The sequence below is a fragment of the Sprattus sprattus genome, assembly GCF_963457725.1.
Source record: "Sprattus sprattus genome assembly, chromosome: 8".
Taxonomy (NCBI): Eukaryota; Metazoa; Chordata; class Actinopteri; order Clupeiformes; family Clupeidae; genus Sprattus; species Sprattus sprattus.
Window position 1 is genome coordinate 4,414,826 of NC_137927.1, and position 21,451 is coordinate 4,436,276.

Consider the following 21,451-nt stretch of genomic DNA (forward strand, 5'->3'; position numbering starts at 1 on the left):
TCTCTGCATTGAGTTTGTCTTTGGTACTGGTTGTCAATACAAAATCAAACATCCTTGATAAGTGGGCCACACAGTTGTTAACAGAAATTGTAGAATTGTAATGAATTCATAATTCATAATTCTGGTGTGCACTCCTTCATCACCCAAGGATGACATCACGGCAAGCATCCAGCTGATTGGACGACACTCCTCGTCAAATTAAGGACAGCCTAAGCAACATTATAGGCCTATAGCCTACAATATATTTGCATTTGTTCTGTAAATTGAACTGAATCTGACAGAGGACAGATGTAGGTTGTCACCAAAATATTGGCGTTCAGTGTTGTACAATCTATTTGTAAAATACTTTTTAAAAAAGTTCTATTTTCGACCCAGTTCACCTCTATGATGTCCGTCCATGCCGGCCTTACTGTTCCTCAGACCAATCTAGTAAGTAAGTAAGTAAGTAAGTAAGGCTTTATTTATATAGCACATTTTGTACAAGAGTTGCAGTTCAAAGTGCTTTACCTAAAATCAATAAAAGCAAGAGGCAAGGGCAATACATGGAGTAAAATAATGATCATCGTATAAGAACCTGATGTTCCGATAGGCTTCTTGGATTACTTAAATCATGGTAACATTACACATTACAAAATCTAACATTTCAAAATGTTGGCCCCCTTGCACATCTCAAATGCCCCCTCAGTCATTGCACCCAGCAGTCAGCCCTGACCTGATTCACCTGACAGGGTGATCAAATAGCCTGATAAATGTAAATCATCTGACAAAAAAATTATCATCCAACTGACCTTTGGTTAATCAGGTTATAGGCTCAAGGTTCACAGACTCCCACATTTCTTGGATTATCACTTCTATTAGATTCCCTTAAAGTAACACTATGTAACAATTTGACACTTTTTGAGGTATGGTTTTTATAGGCAACTAGTTTTGGTACCATCCTCAAATTCATTTTACGTATTGTCATGTGAAGGACAGATTAACACCTAGGTCTTTCCCACTAGTCATCCAGGATATGCCCTATGTAGTTCTGTAACCTGAAAAATGGAAAAAACTCTTTTACAGCATGACATCCGCAGCTATACTGGCAAAAGTCACCAGTTAGTGTGTTGGCAAGCTTCTATCAGTGTCACCTGGGCTGTTGGTGGTGTTTGCAAGGTTTTTGCATGCCTTTTAGGTAGTTAGCTTGCTAGTTTTGGAACAGAGCTCCATATTAATATACACATGGTTTTACAAATCATCAAGGAAGCTATAACTTTAGGCCCCTGCTTTTGAGCAGCATTTATGAAAGGATAAATAAAACAGTATAGTTAGATGTAAGGGAGATCATTTATGACAACTTAATCCTGAATATGAAATGATGTCTCTCAAAGAAAAGTAGTTTGCTTTCATGTTAATGAATCATATCTGTGGCAAAGGTCACTGTAGCATTCGGTGACGACATTCGAAGTTTGCTGTACAAAAAGAATGAACACGCAAAGAGAGGTTAAACTGAAGGCGTTAGGACCACGATTCCATTTCTTAGGCTGGAGGGCGTATGCCGGTTGGAAGTGGAAGGCATATAGGCTGACATCGGAGATCTACTGAATGAGTTCCTGGCAGCGGCAAGCGCAATGCAAGATAGGGGCAGTGGCTGAGCTGGAGCCCGATATAAAGCGGAAACTATTTGAATATTTCGCTTTTCGTCTTTTCTTGCCTTCACGTCCGCGTTGAGAACTCCGAAGAGAGAGGATGTCGGTGCTAGCGCTGCAAGAGTACGAATTTGAGAGACAGTTCAATGAAGACGAAGCCATCCGGTGGATGCAAGAGAACTGGTACTGTGGTCCCGCTGTGGCGGCGTTGATTGATGTGTGGTTATCTCTATCTTAAACATGCATTTGTTATGTCTGTGGAATTCTCAGTGTGAATTGGCTTTAATGTGAAAATGAATGTAAAAACGAAAAGAACGAACTTGACGCTAAATATAATAATAGGTCATCTCCCCTCCGCAATGCTTTAGGAATGAGATTATGTCTGGATAGCGTAATGTTGCAGCCTTCCTTGTGCTGTCCTTTCGGATGTGCTTTCAGTGATTTGAATGCAATGAGGAAACGTGTGTGTTTGAGACAAAGTAATCAGGTCCTTAATATCTCCTCGATGACATAGAGGGGATTTCATCCTCTTAGCCCAGGTAGGCTACCCTACTAGCTGGTATGATCAGTCGTATGAATGGAATAGCATAGGGCTAAACTATATGAACCGTTACAGCCATCCAGTGAACCGATTGTCAGGTCAGATTACGATTTTAGAACTAGTCCAACGTATGCACACGTTCATATTTATATTTCAAACAAGAGGAGGAGGGAATAATCTATTTCTCTGAACATCTGACAGTCGTTGCTGGCTGCATTGTGATGCCCACCCTTGACATTAAACGTGGCTCATTACGCTTACATGTCAGCTAACAGGGGAGGCTGACTTTGAGCTGATGAGAAATACTTAGTAATTTAACTGCCCCGGTGATACGCGAAAAGCTTTAATTTGGCATAATAGAGCGGGTTCGCATTGAGGTATGCGGCTACTGTAAGAAAGAATGAATTGTTTGACCGAGTAGCTGGCGAAATGACATGGGTTTGCACAGCCTACAAGACATGGGATTTAATACCCGTGGCTTGAAAATCGTCTATCGTAACTGCATATCGCATTCATTGTGCGCAGAGTTTTCTATTTCGCCTCATATTTGAACAGCAGATATGGCTTTCATTTGATCACATCATGCGGTTAGACACTGTGTAACAAGGCCATGATCGCAGCTCTAACGTAGACTACGGGTTGCGGCTTGGAGGGCTGGACTGGGTAGCTATCCTACTATCATGTCCTTGTTACATTTCGCATCTACCGTTGTGGACCGTGTCCTCTTTAGAGAGAACCCCATGAAAACATGGGTGCTGGTGCCCAACGCGCCGGTTTGTCTAAGTCGACAAATTTATTCAGATGTCGGTTGTCATTCGTGAGCCGACTCCCTACGGATCGATTTCACGCTATTGTAATAATTTCTGGTCGCGCGTGGAAAAAGGAGAAAGTGAGGCTGCCCGCGAAATCATACCACCGCGCCAATGGGAGCCATCTACTGATGTCTGCTGACAGGGTGAAGACCAATCAGCGCGCCTCACGCCTGTGGCGACCTCGCCGGGTTGCTCTTGTAGCGCATACATCATACAGAACTGTCTAGCGGAGGACTTGTGCCCGACTGTCGTCAACGGACAATTGTCCTTATTACATGCCAGACGACCGTAGGTCTAGATCCATCCCCTAATCTGTTTTAATATCAATGTACGTTCATTATTTATGTCCTACTGTTATCTGCACAGATTTACTCTCATAAATTCAGTCCCATATGCCTGAGGCACTGTAATTACTTCATGCAATGGTATCAGGTCGCACAGGATATGGGTGTGTTGACATACTGAAGACATACCCAAAGATGCTACTTTGGTATTGCACTGCCAAGAAATAGGCCTATGGACAGTTATACTGAGCAAGTTAAGATTGGAAATGGTTAGGGTATAGAAGTTCTTCACCTCATATTTGCAATACGATTTCAGGAAATCTGTGCATCTTCTCTTTCTCTCTCTCTCTCTCTCTTCCTCTCTGGTGTGTGTGTGTGTGTTAGGATGGGGCTGCTGGCATGGGAGGGGTTAGCTAGGGAGGGAGGATACTCTTTTGGTCAGTATCTTTAGATGACCTCTCAGTATGTCTGTCCAGTCAGTGCAAGCACAGGCTCACTCATCCTCAGGCCATCACAAACTGCAAGTACCATGCCACCTTTGGGCTCCATCCAACAGAGAGTGTTGTTGTTGAGAGCAATGTGTGAATATGAGTGCATTTTTAGAAAGAGAGCGAGAGAGAGAGACTTTGTGAGGGAGGAACAGAGAGGAAAACAGTGAGGGAGAGAATGTTAAAGAAAGAAAGCAAAAAGAAAGTGATGAAAGTAATACAGAAGAAGAGAGACAGACAGATATTGTGAGGGATACAGAATGCGAGGAAGAGGGTGAGCGAGAGGGAACAGAGCGCACAGTTTCACACTGGACAGCACAGCTCAGCTCAGCTCACACACCCCAACTAGAAAGCGCCACCACCCTCTAGCATAGCAAACCCACCCATTCCGCTGGTCTGAGAGAATCCTCTGCCTACTCCTGAGCACGGTGCCTACGCGGCCATGCCCATCCATTGTCCATTGTGACCATTGTGTCCATTGTGGAACAACAGCTCTCACTGTCTGAGCCCGAGGAGAGGCGAGGCCGGGGAAGAGCAGCTGGTGGCACCATGGAGGTGGGGTGATGGAGAAGCTCTCTGACCCTTGACCCTACTGGTCGTTAGGGCACTGACCACATCTTAACGATTTAGGCTACCACACGAGAGGGGTGTGTGTGTGTTTGTTGTCAGTCAGTTAGTCCTACCAGTCTCGAAGACACTGACCACAACCTAAAGATGAATTTGGCCCTCTTAGAAATATGTTAAACCAAGACTGAACAATTTGGGTTTAGCTCCACCAGTCTCGATCACAAACTACACCTTAGCTCTCTCTCTCTCTCTCCCTCATGCTAACCAAGACTGGATATTAAATAAGTTAAATAGGCAGTCAGCTCTACCAGTCTCCATGACACTGAGCGCATCTTTTCACTCTCAGACTGGTTCACCATGCTGAATCCTCTCGGAGTCCCTCAGTGCATCAGCTTCCCTTAGTCTCTCCTCTCTGTGAAGCAAAAATCTCTGTTCCATTTAGTCTGCAGTCAGCTGAAAAGAAGCAGATGGCAGAATAGTATACGTATGCCAGTGTATCTTGAGAGGGGCATCTGAAACCTGCTAAAGCTAGCATAACGTTATGCTGTGCTAGCACAGGTGGTGGGTTCATAAATATCTCAAACCAAAGTGAAAACTCAGCAAAACTCTGCTCTGCCATCCTCATCTGAGAACAGAGATGCACGTCTGTGTGCTTAACCTTGTTTTTAAGCAGTCTGGCTGTCAGTGTATTGCTCAATGACACTTGGACTGGGGTTGAGCAATGGACAGGGGAACCAACCAGCGCCTGACAGAATGTCTGAAAAAAATAAAACATTTTTCAGGCATCACCAGGCCAGTTATGTCTATAGTGCAATGTTTTCTGTTGGCGTTCTCTCTCTGTAGAGGGCTTCTTGTACCCTGTAGATTAGGGGGGTAGGATTCTCGTACTCCACTCTGTAAGTCAGCACTTTTGGGAATGAATGTCGGCTATCTGGTCCAAGCTAGGGAGACAGCTCAGTGGATGTGGTTCAAATTGCTAACAGAATGTCTGGCAGAGACATAGAGAGAGAAAGAGAGAGAGAGGAGAGTTTCATTAAGTAAAGCCAGCATACACATTCACCTCTTAGTTGACTCATAGTTTAGTCAACTGAATGATATCAGGCATGTGGCAGATTCTCTATGGTCAGGCCAGAGATGTGGGGGAGTGTGTGTGTGTGTGTGTGTTGTGTGGTGGTGAGAGGCATTGCTCCTTTCGTTGCTATGGCATCACATGCTTCATTACACTGTAACCTTGGAGTAGCACACAATGGCTCTAATACAGTCAATGTTTCATAACAATTCAGTGATTCCCAAAACATGACAGATTCGTGCCACATCAGTATGTAAAACACCAACATCATGGGGACAAGTAGAGTGTGTGACATTAAGCCTCATACCTCAAAGAGCAGTTCATGACTGCAGCTATAGGGGGATGAAGCATCTGAGCAGGCTTTACCCTTTAACACTTGTTTGTGGACCTGACTGTATAAGATACGTGCATGTACCTGTGTGTGTGTGTGTTTTATCTGCATAGGGTTGGTGTGTCAGTCTGCGAGTGTAAAGACACAAGGCAGCAGCAGAGAGGCTATGTGCCTGCATTTGTGTGTGAGTGACTGTATGTTTGTGTGTGTCTGCATTTGGGTGTCTGTGTATGTCTTTATTTTTGTGTGCGTGTCTGCCTTTGTGTGTGTGTCTGTATTTGTGTGTGCGTGTCTGTATTTCTGTGTGTGTGTGTTTGTGTGTGTGTAGATATGAACATGTGTATGTATGTGTCCTTGGCTGTGACATCGAGGACGTCTCTCTGTAGCTCTCCCTCTGGACACAAGCATGTACTCCCTCTCTCCTTCTCTGTGTTTCTCTCTGGTTTTCTCTCTTGCCCCCCTTCTGGCTGGCTTCTCTGGGCCCAGCCACGTCCACTGTGCAGTCTCTTCCACCCCGCTGGCCCTACTCAATGTGCTGAGTCATGCTCCGGCTCTCCCACAGGCACGCCTCACATGGGGAGAAAAATTACGGTTGGGCCGATAGCTCAGGCACCGGCCGCCGTGAGAGAGACCCAACGGCAGGTGTGAGATAACCCACATCACTGCAACCCTGCCCCTGAATAAGAGGTTAAACAGTTAATGTTTGAGCTCACTGGCAAACCAGAGTCAGCTTAGAGAGACGAGTCCCGGGTGCTTTTGTGAGATGATCCGAGAGGAATGTCTCTCTGGTCCAAGCTGTTTCTTTCCAAAGTAAGGTTTTGTCTGTCGGTTAAACTCTTTGTTTGAGAGGTCCTCCTGAGGGCATACACCTGCACTGGCGTTGCAGGCCAGTCTGCCCCTGCGTTAGTGTAGGATTTGAGCCCATATTTCTTCTTCTGTTTGGCCATTAGTAGCACTATTTTTTTAATTCTGATTTATCTGATTTATATTTGTATATATTATCTCTCTCTCTCCATGTATATTTGTGTGTGTGTGTGTGTGTGTGTGTACATGTGTATGTTTATATACTGCACAATTGTTAATCTAACGAGTAAAAGCAATACTCTAATGTTGTCATCATCCAGCTTAACTCAATGCATCAAAAATTGTCCCAATAGGGTGATAACAGGTGTAAGAAGTGTAAACACACACTCACACACACACACTCACACACACACACACACACACACACACACACACACACACACACTCACAAACACACACACACACACACACACACACACACTTCCCCTATAAATACGCTTGTCTCTGACTGCTGCACTTTAATCCTTTAATGAGCTGAAACTATTACCTCTTTATAAAAATAATCCATTCAACTCCAGCACTACAGAGGACACAGATTCTGAGACCACTGTACAATCACAGACACACACAGTGCTGTGGCTCGGTCAGAAGTAACATGTCCATTAAGTTGTGTGCTGATTTGAGCCAGGAGGGAAAAGGCTGAGTGGCGACGATACTAGGACTGAGTCTACTGCTGCTGCTGTGTGAGGTTTATCGAGGTGATTTAGATTGGGTTGGGCTGAGCTGAGCTGAGAGTAGGCTCTCCGCATGGCTTCAGATTGGCCTCAAGGAATTACCCGTTGCCAGGGTTTTCACGGGGCACTCCCTTAATCTGCGCCAACGCGGCTCTAATTTATGTCCATCTGTGCTGCGCGGTGCTGCACGTCCCTGCGTGGGCAGGGATTCCCCCTGGTCACTGCCACTGTTGACTGTCCACCGCTAATGCCCCGTCCCCGGGCAGACAGGCAAAAGAGACGCAGCCTGGCAGCACAAAGGCCTGTGAAACAGAGCCACGAGGCTTAGCCCTGGCCATACACTAGGCTGAGCACGCTCGTCCCAAGTCCCAGTTACGTAACGGGTGACAGCGTCTTTCCCATCCATATCTCCCTCCCTTCCTCCACCCTTCTGTCCATCTATCCATTCTCTGCTATCTGCCTCTCTCTCCCGTGTCTCTTCATCTCCACTCTCTGTCTAGGGTTACAGGGGAGTTTTGTTTTTTACACTGTACCTCACCTTGATGAAAGGATGGTCTCGGATGGTCTTGTAAATACATGTGTCTTCTGAGAAGGACACAGGAGATCACTTCTCTACAGCAACCCATCCACTTCCAATAATCAGCTGAGGCTGCCAAGGCTCTGAACCGAACCTAGGCGAAATTCTGGCGTTGGTTTCGGGTGTCAGATGGGCTAGTAATTAGTTCCCCTTTGCAGCGAAGACTGCAGTGGACATGGGCCTGAACCCAGCCAGATTTGGGCAAGTTCCACTCCAGGCAATGGGCACCTTGGCCAGGAGCCAGAAGCCAGGCCGCCTGCGCTGTTAGCTGAAAGACGGCTAGAGTTTCAGAGCCGGTGGCCGTGTTTCTTTTGTCCAAGAGTGTTTGATTAGAAACACAATCTGAGCAGCCCGTGGAAGCCATTATTTGGATTCTGAACTGAGCCGGTTGTCGGTAGTCGCTGCTTTTCAGTTTCCCATCAGATAGAATACGATCATCTTACTCTCGGAAGTAATCACCATCATCTTTTCCTGTAGCGCTCATGCTGCTAGCACCATCTGCATTTGACAGGGCATCCACCATGACATAACAGCACTGCTCAGATTCAGTACCTCTTCAGATAGCAGCCATGCAGTTGGCCCATCTCTCACGGAAAGCATGCCTTGTATAATATCAATATGATAGTAGTATACAGTTGGTTTCAAATGTGTTGTTTTGGACAAATGCGTATGCTAAATACTTAAACATAAACATATACATATACCCTAGGTGGGTCTGGTTGATAACACGAGAGGACATTTTCCTCAGGTTAGATGCTCATAATGCTCGTTAGCATTTACTCGTTCAGCGATCGGTTTTCTCCAAAGTGAGACTCCATAGTGCTGAGGAAGGAAAAACGAGCATCACTCTGTACCCTCCCTGGGAATCAAACCCATGACTGTAAATGGAAAAAGTCATGGAATTCCTGCATTATTTACCACTGATTTTATTTAACTAAAAAAATCACTGCAGTTCGACCACATTCTTTAAGAATTCCTGCAGCAAATTTTGTCACTTTTGGCTGCAACAGTCACAACAAAACCTTTCAAGGTCCTCGAGGGACTTATTATAAGTATGTATGCTGTTCTCCCTGTTGAGCAGCAGTAATAGATACGGATGCCTCAGCACAGCTGTGCCTTTTAAAAAGACTTGAAAAAAACGGAATGTGATTCCGCATGAAAAGATGGCCAGATTCAGCGAGACTCCTAGTTTAGCTTGGGTGCAGGGTGGGGAGGGCGGAGAGTGCAGGCGTCTGCACAGGTGCCATAGTGATTGACGGATCTCCGTTTGTGTGTGGAGCAACGCAGCTCAAAAGCTGCTGTGAGAAGGGGAAAACTGTGCTGATCTAGGGTTTGCGCCTCAATGCATCTCTCTCTTTTTCCTTTTTTCCCCTCCATTTTCTGCAGTGGGCTGTTTTTCTTTTCTGTTGATTTACACTCAGATTGTAGCGCACTCTTGTGGCCCTGACCTGGATTAGGTCTACCACGTCTGTTGTAATAATGGGCTCATGATTTTAGGAGCATATGGCATCTTACAGTGTGGTGAACCAAGAACAGCATTACTCCTTTGTGGATGGCTAAAATGTATCAATCTTCCTGAGAACTTGTGAGGATCGATAGATGGATCCTGACACTGCCAAATCAGCACCAGACCTGCTCTAGAGTCAGCTTGCACCTGGGCAGCAGCCTGGCAAAACACCTGCGCAAACCCTAACATTATGGCACTGCACATCTTGTTCAAAGTACTGACAATTTAGCTGCTTCTTTAGTGCACAGTGCAGATACCCGACCCGATACTCTGCATGTCTAATCCTGAGAGGATATTCCACTATTTCCTTTTGAGGATTTTCAGTCTGAATCCGGAAGGCAGATGAGTTTTCAAAATGGCCCAAGAAAGAGCTGCTCCTCTGACAACAGACAGAGAGAGGGGCGGGGGGTGTGTGGCATGCCTAGTCAAACACACATACTCACACTGAGTCACACACACAAACACATATCCTCACACAGACACACACGTCATCCACACACATCCACACACACATAGTCACACACAAACACATATCCTCACACAGACACACACATCCACACACACATAGTCACACACAAACACATATCCTCACACAGACACACATATCCTCACACAGACACACATATCCTCACACAGACACACACATCCACACACACATAGTCACACACAAACACATATCCTCACACAGACACACACATCCACACACACATAGTCACACACAAACACATATCCTCACACAGACACACATATCCTCACACAGACACACATATCCTCACACAGACACACACATCCACACACACATAGTCACACACAAACACATATCCTCACACAGACACACACATCCACACACACATAGTCACACACAAACACATATCCTCACACAGACACACACATCCACACACACATAGTCACACACAAACACATATCCTCACACAGACACACACATCCTCACACAGACACACACATCCACACACACATAGTCACACACAAACACATATCCTCACACAGACACACACATCCTCACACAGACACACACATCCTCACACAGACACACACAGAGACACACACATAGTCACACACAAACACATATCCTCACACAGACACACATATCCTCACACAGACACACACATCCACACACACATAGTCACACACAAACACATATCCTCACACAGACACACACATCCACACACACATAGTCACACACAAACACATATCCTCACACAGACACACATATCCTCACACAGACACACACAGAGACACACACATAGTCACACACAAACACATATCCTCACACAGACACACACATCCACACACACATAGTCACACACAAACACATATCCTCACACAGACACACACATCCACACACACATAGTCACACACAAACACATATCCTCACACAGACACACACATCCACACACACATAGTCACACACAAACACATATCCTCACACAGACACACACATCCACACACACATAGTCACACACAAACACATATCCTCACACAGACACACACATCCACACACACATAGTCACACACAAACACATATCCTCACACAGACACACACATCCACACACACATAGTCACACACAAACACATATCCTCACACAGACACACACATCCACACACACATAGTCACACACAAACACATATCCTCACACAGACACACATATCCTCACACAGTCACACACAGACACACACACATAGTCACACACAAACACATATCCTCACACAGACACACATATCCTCACACAGACACACACATCCACACACACATAGTCACACACAAACACATATCCTCACACAGACACACATATCCTCACACAGACACACACAGAGACACACCCTCTGCAGTTGGCCTGGTGAAGTAGTTCTGCAGATTCCTGCCTCAGTAATGAGATTGGTTTGCGATGTAGATGATGATGGAGATGTGCTCTGACTCGCCACATGCACCCTCTCGCTGCGGGCCATAAGCCTCCGCTTGTCTCATCACAGTACGCACTCTGCTCTTTAAGCACACACACACACGCACACAAACACACACACACACATTAGCGCTAGCAACCACCAACTGGCCAACCAATCGCCACAGTTTTTTCTGACCTTCATGTCTTTCCCTCCGGTGGACTGTTTCACAGGGCCTCCTGAGCCACAGTGACTCGCTTGTTGCCCACACGGGGGCTGAGTGGGAGTTTGAGTAGAGGCCGCCATAAATGGGCTAACAATCTGAATGCTACAAGCTAACTGCATGGATGCTTCGTGCTTACCCTGTGAAGATTTTTTTAAATGGCTATGCTCTAACCTTTGGTTTTTATTTTTCAATTGATACAAGTCGAAGCTATGCTGGATACTTTGAGTTGGCTTGTGCTCGTGGAGTCGTAAGAATGCATTTTGCACGCCAACGCCCGCCCTCAAAGCGAAATGAGGTAATGGAAGGGTGGGATTGTGGCTGGATTTGACCACGAGCTTTCATTTTGTCTGTCTGTCTCTCTCTCTCTCTCTCTCTCTCTCTCTCTCTCTCTCTCTCTCTCTCTCTCTCTCTCTCCTGCTGTCGCTAACGGCCTCTCTCACTGTAGACGTGACCTCAGTATCAGGGCCATGTGGTTCCTCCACTGAACAGTGTTGTTTGTGCTGTTAAGAGATGCACAAGGCACACTCACCAGTACTGGCCATGCAAGCTAATTATAAGACCAAAAACAAACTAATTAGATTTGTGGTTGATTAATCAATCAGTATATTGGATTGAGGGTTTGATTGGATTTGATCAACCAATAAATCAAATTAGTTTGTTTAAGCATTTAGTCAACATAAATATGAAAATCAGACCATTTTGTTCACAGAGCTCACATCTTGTACTTGACATGTTTTTTTTTCTTTCTTTCAGTCAAATTTCAACTGCCTAATATTTTGCAGCATAAGATGAACTGGAGACCTACACAATATTCACGTTCTATAGAATACTTTAATTATGTAGGCTATGTTGTTGACTTGCCAACAGGCAGCTGCCTTTAAAATACTGATGATGTGCAGTGTGCTTTTTTAGATCGGTTTAGTTTGGACATCGGAGTTGCTCCAAAATAGCATTAAGCCCTTGACACTGTGGTAGTTACCTAAAGCTGATTCTTTGAAAGAGAGAGAGAGGGAGAAAGTGAGAGAGGGAGAGCGCGAGGGTGAGAGAGAGAGTGAGAGAGAGTGTCACCTGAAGAGGATGACAGAGGGCATGGAAGGTGCCCTGGTTTCACCCATACAATGTTTCTTGGAAGTGGGCCACGAGGAGGACACATCTCTGCCAAAGACATGGAGCAAAACGCTGACTTCGTCCTGTCTCTGTCTGTCCCCTGCACTGCATTCAATCAGATTCTAGCACCTATTAATAGAACGCGTCACAAAAAAATGCACACTGGTCAGTTCCCTTACATCACCACTGATAGTAAATAATGTGGTCTGTAATTAGCTATGTTGTGCGTTGTGCTTGTAGACTCTTTTTGTTCATTATTACTTACCACTTGGTTTGTGAGCAATAAGATAATTGAAGAAATGGCTTTAAGGGTTTAGTCATATGTGCCTCCAGTGAGACAGATAATTCTAGAAAGAAAAAAATATCTCGTGTTTCTTTAGCATTTGAGGTTTGTGACAAATTTGTCCACCCCGAAATACTCTAAGCTTGAAGTGTATTTTTGAGACGGTGTATCCTGCCAGTCTTAAGTTTTTCCAAGGAGAGAAAGTGCTCTGTCAGTGTTTTTAGTTTTGCACAACTTTTCTTGCTGGGGAGAAAGGTGTGTTTGTGTTTGGCCAGACTACAAGATCAGGGATTTTTTTCTGTTTATGCAACACAAAAGTGAAGTTTCCTGATTTAACTCAGCATGGAGTAGGCCCATGTCTCAGAGGGGAGCAATAATTTCAAAGAGAGGAGAACAACGTTAGTCAAGTAAATGAGTACAGGGAACTAAAAGCCGATATTAGCAGATGTTATCCTTAAGCACAGGCTTACTGGGGACACCAAAGCTGGTGTTTGTGTTTTTTTTCCCTCTCATTTAGGCATAAAGTGAGTAGTAGCCTACTGTGAGATCAATCAGCTGTGGCCTGTTATAGCTATCAGCTTTTAGCAGCACTTCACCCCTGATACCCGTTTGGAGTTGCCAGCTTAGTTTGGGTTCAGTCTTCTAATCTCTTCTTGTCCTTTTGACAACAAAATAGAAGTAAAACTTCAAATAATAAACAGCCAATCTTACCATTAAATTAAAGTTTTTTTTTTTATTATTCAAAGTGTTTTCGTCCCCAATGCCATGTTTGTAGATCTATCACAGTTCCTGTGAGATCTGGGGCCTGGCTTGGCATGTAGAAACCCTGAGTGCGCTGGTAAGCAAATCAGTCATGTTTCCAGTGGCAGTGCCTGTGCCAGGGTGCCAGCTACCAGGCAGAGACGGCCTGCAGGGCTGACTAATGGAGGTTGGAGATCTGGGATGCTGTGGGCGTCTTTCTCCAGTGCTGTGGCTCTAGTGTCTAAAGGTCACAGTCTGCGGTACATACAGGTCATCAGCTGTTGTCTCAGTGATTGGGAGAGGATGGGTGGGTGGGGGTGGTCATCTGTTGTCATGGCAGAGTAGTCAAGCCATCATCTGAAGTAAAGGTCAAGAGTGGAGCCTCAGGGTCAATACTGCAGACTGGAGTTTCAAGGTCTTTGTTAATTGTCATATTCTGTCAGATTGTACTTTGCAGTCTGAAGGTCACTATTTATGGTTTGAAGGTCATCAGTCTTTTTTCTGCCAGCTGTAGTTTTTTGGAGGACATGAAGACAAGTGATATTGCTCTGGCTGTGCTCAGAATTCAAGAAATGCAAGTTAGCCCCTGACATACTGTATGTCCATGACTCAGGATCATCCCAGGTATTCATTCATTTTTACAACTGATTTCAGTGTGATATGCTTGCTTAGTAGGGGTGGGAATCTCTTGGCACCTCACGATTCGTTTCGATTCCGATTCAGAGGTCAACGATTCGATTCTTAACCGATGATCGATTCTAAACCAATTATCGATTCTAAACCGATTATCGATTATCAATTCTAAACAGATAAAACAATTATCGATGCATTTCGTCTTTAAAAACACTTGAGTTCGCTACTCCGAGTCTAAAATCACTTCCTACTTTGTGTTTGATAATTAAAGAAAATCAACAGATGAATTACCTTTTATTAGAGAAAAAGCTTTCCCTTGTCACAATTTTGACTTTCTATGAACAATGCAATAATCGATGCAGCTTGCATTTCAACATAAAATGGATGTGTAAAATGTTTTACTAAATCGATTATGAACTTTCCGAATCGAGACAGACTCGTTTTAGAGAGAATCGAGAAAAATCGAATAATCGATTTTTTTTCCACCCCTATTGCTTAGACATACAAAACACTGAGCATGGACAAAACATTGACTCGTATAAATACAGGATTCCCCAGTATCCTGTTTATATGAGGTTGTGGTCTGTAGTGAGCGAGTGTTGTTGACTGTTCTGTGTGAAGGTCGTTCTCTGTACTGTGTGAAGGTCGTTTGCTGTACTGTGTGATAGTCGTTTGTTGTAGGCTATTGTGTGAAGGTTGCTGCAGGCGTGCTCTGAAGGTCGTTTGTGTCCCCTACAGGAAGAAGTCCTTCCTGTTCTCCGCGCTGTACGTGGCGTGCATCCTAGGCGGCCGACATGTGATGAAACAGCGGGAAAAGTTTGAGCTGCGGAAACCACTGGTGCTGTGGTCGCTCACGCTCGCTGTCTTCAGGTAAGATATGCTTAATGATCTGACACTATATGCTCACCACACACTAGTCCTCTCCTCAGCGATCACCACACCTCACAGCAGCAGAGTTGATTCAGGACAACTGTACCAGCTCATACCCTAAACAACACTGTAGTGTTACACCAGTCTGATGTGGAGACAGTTTATTGAGCAGTGTTACAGCGAACTCAGACCCCACTGCATCAGATAGGAAGGGATGAAGGTTTATTGAGCAGTGTAACAGCGTACTCAGACCCCACTGCATCAGATAGGAAGGGATGAAGGTTTATTGAGCAGTGTAACAGCGTACTCAGACCCTACTGCATCAAATAGGCAGGGATGAAGGTTTATTGAGCAGTGATGCAGCGTACTCAGACCCTACTGTATCAAATAGGCAGGGATGAAGGTTTATTGAGCAGTGTAACAGCGTACTCAGACCCTACTGTATCAAATAGGCAGGGATGAAGGTTTATTGAGCAGTGTAACAGCGTACTCAGACCCTACTGCATCAAATAGGCAGGGATGAAGGTTTATTGAGCAGTGATGCAGCGTACTCAGACCCTACTGTATCAAATAGGCAGGGATGAAGGTTTATTGAGCAGTGATGCAGCGTACTCAGACCCTACTGTATCAAATAGGAAGGGATGAAGGTTTATTGAGCAGTGATGCAGCGTACTCAGACCCTACTGTATCAAATAGGCAGGGATGAAGGTTTATTGAGCAGTGTAACAGCGTACTCAGACCCCACTGCATCAAATAGGCAGGGATGAAGGTGTGAAGCCTGTGAAGACTAGCTGTGATAATTCTCTTAGTCTTGCACAGGTCAAACACAGATAATACTCTGTATAATATAATAACCACATCATCTGGTTTTCCATACCTGCTATTCATGCTTACACTGGGTTTACTCTAGCTGTCATCAATGTGGCCAGGAGCCAGCCTATGGATGGTGTAGTAAAACATTCCATCACAATGGCAACTGGCCTTTTAGCCACGCCTTCTTTGTGTGTTGGTTTCTTCATGCTTACCCTGAAGGGACAGACAGGGCACAGGCTTTCCATGTCGTTGTGCTGGACCTCACCTCGTTTCAATACAAACCACATCAAATTAATGTACCCATTCTCAAGTGGAATAAATAAAGGAGACGTCCACCCAGGGCCAACCTGGCTGGGGAACAGATGTGCCATGTGCCATGACAATCCTTCCTTAACCCTTTGCTGTCCCTCTGTCTCTCATCTGTCCCTCAGTATATTTGGTGCCATAAGGACCGGGAGCTTCATGATGTACATCCTGATGACGAAAGGCCTGAAACAGTCCGTGTGCGACCAGAGCTTCTACAATGGACCCGTCAGCAAGTTCTGGGCCTACGCCTTTGTCCTAAGCAAAGCCCCAGAACTAGGTAAGACAAGTCAAGGTTTTCTCAGCACCATGGTGTAACACACTGGATCTTCATGCTTTTATTTGTAACTTGCTATGTCCATAGACATAACTATGTTTAAACAAAGTCTATTTGTAACCACAATCTGTGTCTTGTGTCAGTTTGAAGTCCTAATTAGTAAGTGTGTAAGTGTGAAAGTGTGAATAACTTTGTGGCTGCTCATTCTAATAATACCGGCACACTGGTGGGTTAACATCTCCGGAGGGTATTTCATTTGACGACTGATTTCAGACTTATTTGTGATACATATTCAAAGCACCTTCTATGAGAATATATTCAGTGCTCACAGCTCCTTCTGCACCTGGGAAACTGCAGAATATTCTGGAAAGTCGACTCACCTATCACGTGGCTTGCTGGCTTAGAAAGATCTCTGAGAATTCCTGAAACTCAGCATGCACACACACATGCAGCTTTATGAAGCACAATGAGTGTTCAGGAATGCTATTTTAAGTATGCGTGTGTCTACAGAAAGCATATTTTATTTGCAATGTTTCTCTGGTTGTCACCTGCTGTGTATGCATTAGTTTGTATTAGTCTTTTTTTATTTCCCCGCTGGTAGTTATGGCAGTCGGTAGGCTCCATCACAGCTGCTGACGTCTCCCCTTCCTCTAGCATCTCCCATCCTATGCTGCGTCTCCCCTTCCTCAAGCATCTCCCATCCTATGCTGCGTCTTCCCTTCCTCTAGCATCTCCCATCCTATGCTGCGTCTCCCCTTCCTCTAGCATCTCCCATCCTATGCTGCGTCTCCCCTTCCTCTAGCATCTCCCATCCTATGCTGCGTCTTCCCTTCCTCTAGCATCTCCCATCCTATGCTGCACACATTCCCTCCTCCCCAAAGCATCTCCCCAATAAAGTGCATCTGCAGCACAGGGTAAGAGACAATAGAAAGACGTGTGTGTGTGTGTGTGTGTGTGTGTGTATGCTTTGTCGTCTGTCCTCTCTGCCAGGGGATGACGTGCACTTGTGTCAGGAGTGATTAGGGAACTCATCTGCTCTGGGAGAGAGAGAGTGACCAGGACTGGAGACACTAGGAGTTGGGAGGGTCTTGGTGGAGTTGTGTGTGCGCGTGTGACCCCTGTGCAGTGACCCCAGACAGGGTCTTTGGTGAAGGCAGTGTGTGCTTGTTTTCTGCCTGCCTGGCTGCATTGTAAGGCCTGGGCAGAGACTGGGTCAGGGAGGAGGAGGCAGCTCTGAACTAGCCTGAGATGCAGCAGTTGCAGAAGGCTCCAAATTCACAGGCCTTCAGAGACAGGAGACGCTACATGCTTGTTGGCAAGGCAACTTACACCCTCAGATATTAGAGTGTTAAAGGTGTGGTTGACAACTTACACCCTCAGATGTTAGTGTGTTAAAGGTGGGTTAGGTAACTTATGCCCTCAGATGTTAGTGTTAAAGGTGAGGTAGGCAACTCACACCCTCAGATGTTAGAGTGTTGAAGGTGGGGTAGGTAACTCACACCCTCAGAAGGTGGGGTAAGCATTTATAACTTCAGATGTTAGAGTGTTAAACGTAGGTAGGCATCTTATACCCTCAGATGTTGGAGTGTTAAAGGTAGGTTAGCAACTTTGGAGTGTTAAAGGTATCGTTCTGCCTGCGTGGCTTCATTGTCAGGCCTGGGCAGAGACTGGGTCAGGGAGGAGATGCAGTAGTCATCACATTCACAGGGCTTCAGAGACAGAAGTCGCTTCATGCCTGCGGGTGAGCAGTACCTCCATGTCCCTGTTGGGCTACAGCAGAGACTGACCCAGGGAGGTAGGAGACCGGACTGACAACCAGGGTTCTCAAACATCCCCGTAGCACTTAGGGCAGCCAGAACCGGCTTGTTTTGTCATTTATGTGACTAGTGACTGTTTGGATAAGACTGTCCCAGCAGTTGTGCACTTGGATCCAACCCAGTTAGTATTTAATCCATTCCGATTCTAAACAAGTAATGAGCAGGTTATGACTGTCCCGAATAAGTGTGACATTTGATGGTACAGGCTGATAGAGGGAGAAGAAAGGCCTTACAGGCAGCAGCCTCTGCAGATACTTGCCTATGGGGCAGCAATACCTCCACACAAAGAATCTCATTCTCCAGCATGTGGAGAGAGAGAGAGAGAAAAAGAGAGAGAGAGAGAGTTCTGCGGTAGACTGGGTGGTGGGGGAGGGCCTGTGACTGCTGCATTCATGTCTGCAGCGGAGGTTTCATTTGGTCAACCACACTACTGACACTTGGGTACACACACATACACTTGCACACACACTTCGACAAACACACACACTTGCATTGATTCCTGAGCCTGAAGACTTGTTGAGGCAGCTACACACGTATTGACATGATCACACATGGATAGTATTGCACGCGCAGTCCGTTTCACTTACAGCCTACACACCAACTTTACCACACACACACACACACACACACGCGAGCGTCAGTTGTAGATCTCCAATGTCACGTTAGAAAGTGCAGGCGCATATTGAGGAGTGTCTAGTGTCACATCACACAACCACAAGCGGTTTCCTTTCGGGTTTGTACAAGCATCTGATTCTCAGGTGTCGCAGAGTGTCGACCTCAATCTAAGCATCGGATGGGGACCTGTGTGTGAGGGAACCTAGGGACCTAGGTCATTTAGCACTCTCTCTCTACCTGCTCTCTCTCTCTCTCTCACACACACAGGGTTCTAATGCTGTTTGTTTTAGAGGGGTGTTATCAGAGACATATGACCTACAAGCAGCTCAGTGTTGACATACAGTCGACAAATGTATCAGGGTAGATACTGTGTAAAAGGCTAGCAAGCAAAGCGCACACACACACGCGCGCGCAAATAAAGAATAAAGAATACAAAATACCAAACGTGCAGTAAATAGAGTCAGATATGTCGAGTCAACAGGCACACCAGCACTCAGCTCTCAGGGCGATGAACAAAATGTCAGAGACTGGTTGCCAGGGGAAACCGTTTTGATATTAAACTGATTTGACATGATGTTAAGGACTGGAGGTAACCTCGGCAGGAGCCAAAAAAGTCCTTATTGCCAGGCAGGGGCAGCCAAGGTTATGTTATCTCTGTTTGCACTCTGTATTGTCTTCAAGCTTGTTAAACAGTCTGGCCTTCTCTTTCTCTTTTTATTTCCCTCTCCTTCCTGCTCTCCTCTGGTCCCCCCTTTTTTTTTTACCTCTTTCCTCACTGCACATGTCTTTCCTTCTTGCACCCTCTTGTTCCATCATTTTGTATTCTCACTCTCTCTCTCTCTCTCTCATACGGCACTCTCACCCTTTCTCTATCCATCTTACCTCCTTCCTCTCCTTGCTTCCCTTCATCACTTTCACACTTTATCTCACACTCTCTCTCTCTCTCTCCTCATCCTGTCTCCCTCCCTTCCTCTCTCTCTCTTCTCCTCCACAGGAGACACTCTGTTCATCGTGCTGCGGAAACAGAAGCTGATCTTCCTGCACTGGTACCACCACATCACTGTGCTGCTCTACTCCTGGTACTCCTACAAGGACATGGTGGCGGGGGGCGGCTGGTTCATGACCATGAACTACCTGGTGCACGCCGTCATGTACTCCTACTACGCACTGAGGGCCGCCGGCTTTCGCGTCTCCCGCAAGTTTGCCATGTTCATCACGCTGACGCAGATCACGCAGATGGTGATGGGTTGCGTGGTGAACTACCTGGTGTACTCGTGGATGCAGCAGGGTCACGAGTGCCCCTCGCACATGCAGAACATCGTCTGGTCCTCGCTAATGTACCTCAGCTACTTTGTGCTCTTCTGCCAGTTCTTCTTCGAGGCCTACATCGACAAGTCCAAGCGAAACGCTGCTGCTAAAGCTGCCGCCGCCACTGCTGCTGCCTCCGCCTCCGCCGCCATCCCCTCCCCTGGCACCCGCATCGCCAACGCCACCACAGCTGCCGCCGAGAAGAAGAGCAAGTAAAAAGAAGTAAAAAACGGAGAGGAAGAATTTACTAGGAAGGGAGGGGAAGGACTGGGGTGTTTGATATAAAACAGCAGCTGTGGAGATGAGATGGAGGTCAGGACCAAAGGCAGAGGGGGAGATGGAGGGGAAGAGATGGAGGAGTGGGAAGGAGAGAGGACAGAAGAAAGAGAGGGAGAGCAGGGGGGGGTGCAGGGGGTGAGGGTGGGATTTGCTGTTGAAGCTTTGTGGACAGTACTAACGCATAGAGATCAACCCCCCCCCCCCCCCATCAGAGGGAAACAGAGGGGGAGGGGGGAGTGACTAAGCAGTGCTGCACTGAAGAACCATTACTATGACAACAGACAGTGTCTTTATGTGATGTTTATGTGCCCAAGGCGATTCTCTATGTTTAAAGAAAATACATTAATTAATGAATGACAGAAATGTAAAAAGGGAACTAGTAGAGTTGATGGTTGATGTGAAGGAGTGAAACTGTTGGAAGGGAACCGAGGGAAGCTTGGGGAACTGGAGAACAGGGAAAGGTGGAGTCATCGTCTAAAGTGGGTCTGTCAAAAGTGTTGTTATGTTCCTCATTTCTTTGTCGGCAACATCAAAGTGGTAAATGTCATGTTTTTTTTATCCTTATTATTATTTAATTTGATTGTTTAGACGCTAATATGTGCGATAGCTTTGTCCAGAATTGGTTTTGACTAAGAACACGGTAAACCATGTGATCAGCTGGGATTGGAAGAGACTTTCTGTGTTCTGCGTCACTAAACACCCAGTTCTCTCAGGTCCTAGATCCTCCTCTGTTTGACGTGCATATCACTGCATAAAAAAAAGGCTTGAAAAAAAAAAAAAGCATAATTGTTTCACTGGTGAGATTGGCCAATGTCAACATCATTATTAAATTAGTTTTTTTTTAAATAAATATGCATTGGAAGACCTTCTGAAATCAGAGCACATCAGCAACATCAAAGGACTGACCACATGACCTTTTTTCCATGGCAAAGACT

At 45.6% G+C, this 21,451-nt stretch overlaps 1 protein-coding gene across 1 annotated transcript; it reads left to right on the forward strand.

Moving 5' to 3' along the window:
* Window positions 1–1,728: 1,728 nt before the first annotated feature.
* On the forward strand, window positions 1,729–20,453 carry elovl6 (ELOVL fatty acid elongase 6; the record flags this gene model as incomplete). The annotated part of the gene is made up of 4 exons (XM_080843479.1): window positions 1,729–1,811; window positions 14,973–15,104; window positions 16,349–16,500; window positions 19,924–20,453. 4 exons carry the CDS (start codon window positions 1,729–1,731, stop codon window positions 20,451–20,453), a joined length of 897 nt encoding a protein of 298 aa, XP_080699605.1.
* Between the last annotated feature and the right edge of the window lie 998 nt (window positions 20,454–21,451).